Source organism: Neoarius graeffei, chromosome 28, assembly GCF_027579695.1.
Source record: "Neoarius graeffei isolate fNeoGra1 chromosome 28, fNeoGra1.pri, whole genome shotgun sequence".
NCBI classification, from domain to species: domain Eukaryota; kingdom Metazoa; phylum Chordata; class Actinopteri; order Siluriformes; family Ariidae; genus Neoarius; species Neoarius graeffei.
In genome coordinates this window covers 50,412,889-50,414,756 of record NC_083596.1, presented here as the reverse complement: position 1 = coordinate 50,414,756, position 1,868 = coordinate 50,412,889, and the positions used below count along the sequence as shown (strand labels likewise).

The following is a 1,868-nucleotide window of genomic DNA, read 5'->3' as shown; positions in this document are numbered from 1 at the left end:
TTGTTGTTGTTGTCACTGCTGAGATTATTTTTTTCTCTGCAGAAGAACTACAAGCTGGAGACCGAGATTGAAAACTGGATTCAGAAGTACGATATTGAAATGGAAGAGAAACAGGTCAGGGTCGGCATGGTTCCTGTTTATTCACTCACTGTGAAGTTCTCGATATAAAGCTGATTCGAGTCAAAATCATTTATTTTTTATTAAGATTGATGCATGGACACGTTACGCTTCAGGTTATGTCTCGGTTTTTGCGTCTTCATTCCACCGAATGAAGATGAGAATTCCGACCTCAGTGTTTCCGTTTGTGTCGTTTTTCCGATGTGCGCAGGCGACGCTGGAGAGCGTGATACAGGAGTACGAGGAGGAGCTGGCGGAGCTGCGCGAGCTGCAGGAACACTTCGCCGTGTTGGAGCTCGAGCACTCACAGATCATGGAGGAGAGACGGAGAGAGCGTGAGCGAAGAGAGGAGGAGGAAAGAGAGAGAGAGATGAAGAGTCGAGCCGCCATCGTCATCCAGGCGTTCTTCAGAGGATGGAAAGTCCGCAAGGCCATGAAGAAGAAAACCAAGGGCAAGAAAGGCAAGAAGGGCAAAGGGAAGAAGAAGTAGTGAAGAAGAAGACGACGCAAGGATCTTTGAAATATTTAGGACTATATTTAGCGCTGCTGAATTCTGGAATCTGATCGGTCAGAAGGGTTTCTTCGGGTCACATGACAAGCTGTTTGTGAAGGAACAACTGTTTATAGCTGCGATAGAAACGGATATAAAGTACGTCTCCTCGTTCTTTAAGAAGAAATTTGTATTTGTTGCTGTATTACTGAGGGATGAGAGGAATGAAACCCATTTACGAAAAGAATCAACTGCAGAGTGTAACTTCTGTTCTGCTTCATCACAAAACCCCGTCACTGATTATTTTACTGTCGCAGCACAACACACAGTGTGTTACTCCGTCCATCTCTATGAGAAGATGAAGTATATGACACTGTACCTGATGTGTGACGACCGCGCCGTTAAAGCATAAATTGACAGTAAAAACGCTGAATAGTCACATGATTACGGTCGTGTAGCGCGAACGGTGTGTCGCTGCAGGTTCAAAATTAGATCAACGAGACGCTCTTTTATTCTTATTTTTCTTTTTCACGGAAGTACATCTGAAAAAAAAAATAGGTCCCCTATGCGTCCATGTGGCTCCTGCTTGTAAATAAAACTGTTTTCTGATCCCATGTTCATACAGTAAATATCGCATATATACATGTTATCAATTCTACTCGCCTCATCTCTTACAAGCGTCACCAAGCTGCGAGCAGCATCAGGGCTTGGAGTATTTTGGTTCCCAATTTTGTTTACTGTGTTTTGTTCAAAATCCAGTGCTGTGAACGAGATCTATTTTCAAAATAGTAAGAAAGAAAGCACTTGTTCATGAATTAACTTCGAAGCATTACTTAGTACTAATGAGCACGTTTTGTTTCACAAGTGTAGTGTAAAGACTCTAAAATAAAAAAATTAAAGTGAATAGCAGACGTTTGATATCGGCTTCTCAGTATATCTGCCGAAAAGCTCAAGAAAAACTTACGAAACCTTTCATTTGACCTTCCAGAAGGACCAAACAAAAGCTGTGATAATCAAAAGGTCAAGTTTCTGAAAATAAACACCACTTACTCCATATCGAATCGGTAGCCTTGGCGAACCACGAGGTGAATTTCGTTTATCTTTTTATCTGCTGATTATCTTCCGATACAACGAAGTCATAACAAGGTTTCTCTTATTTCGTTTCTGGTTCTGACCGGTTCCGAAGTTTATCAAGAAGTAGAACGGGTAATCGAACTCGATCAGGATAAGTCCTGATTGGTTACGAAGTTTCACTATTGTT

General features: G+C 41.8%; 1 protein-coding gene across 2 annotated transcripts in view; it reads left to right on the top strand.

Annotated features, from left to right (window-relative positions):
- Positions 1-1,428, top strand: part of iqcd (IQ motif containing D) — a 9,055-nt gene extending 7,627 nt beyond the window's left edge. For both annotated transcript variants that reach the window (XM_060913375.1, XM_060913374.1), the window contains 2 exons: positions 43-114; positions 329-1,428. In XM_060913375.1, coding sequence (XP_060769358.1) covers positions 43-114; positions 329-607 — 351 coding nt within the window. In that variant the 3' untranslated portion in view covers positions 608-1,428. The remainder of the gene's footprint in view (positions 1-42; positions 115-328) is intronic.
- The last annotated feature ends 440 nt before the right edge of the window (positions 1,429-1,868 follow it).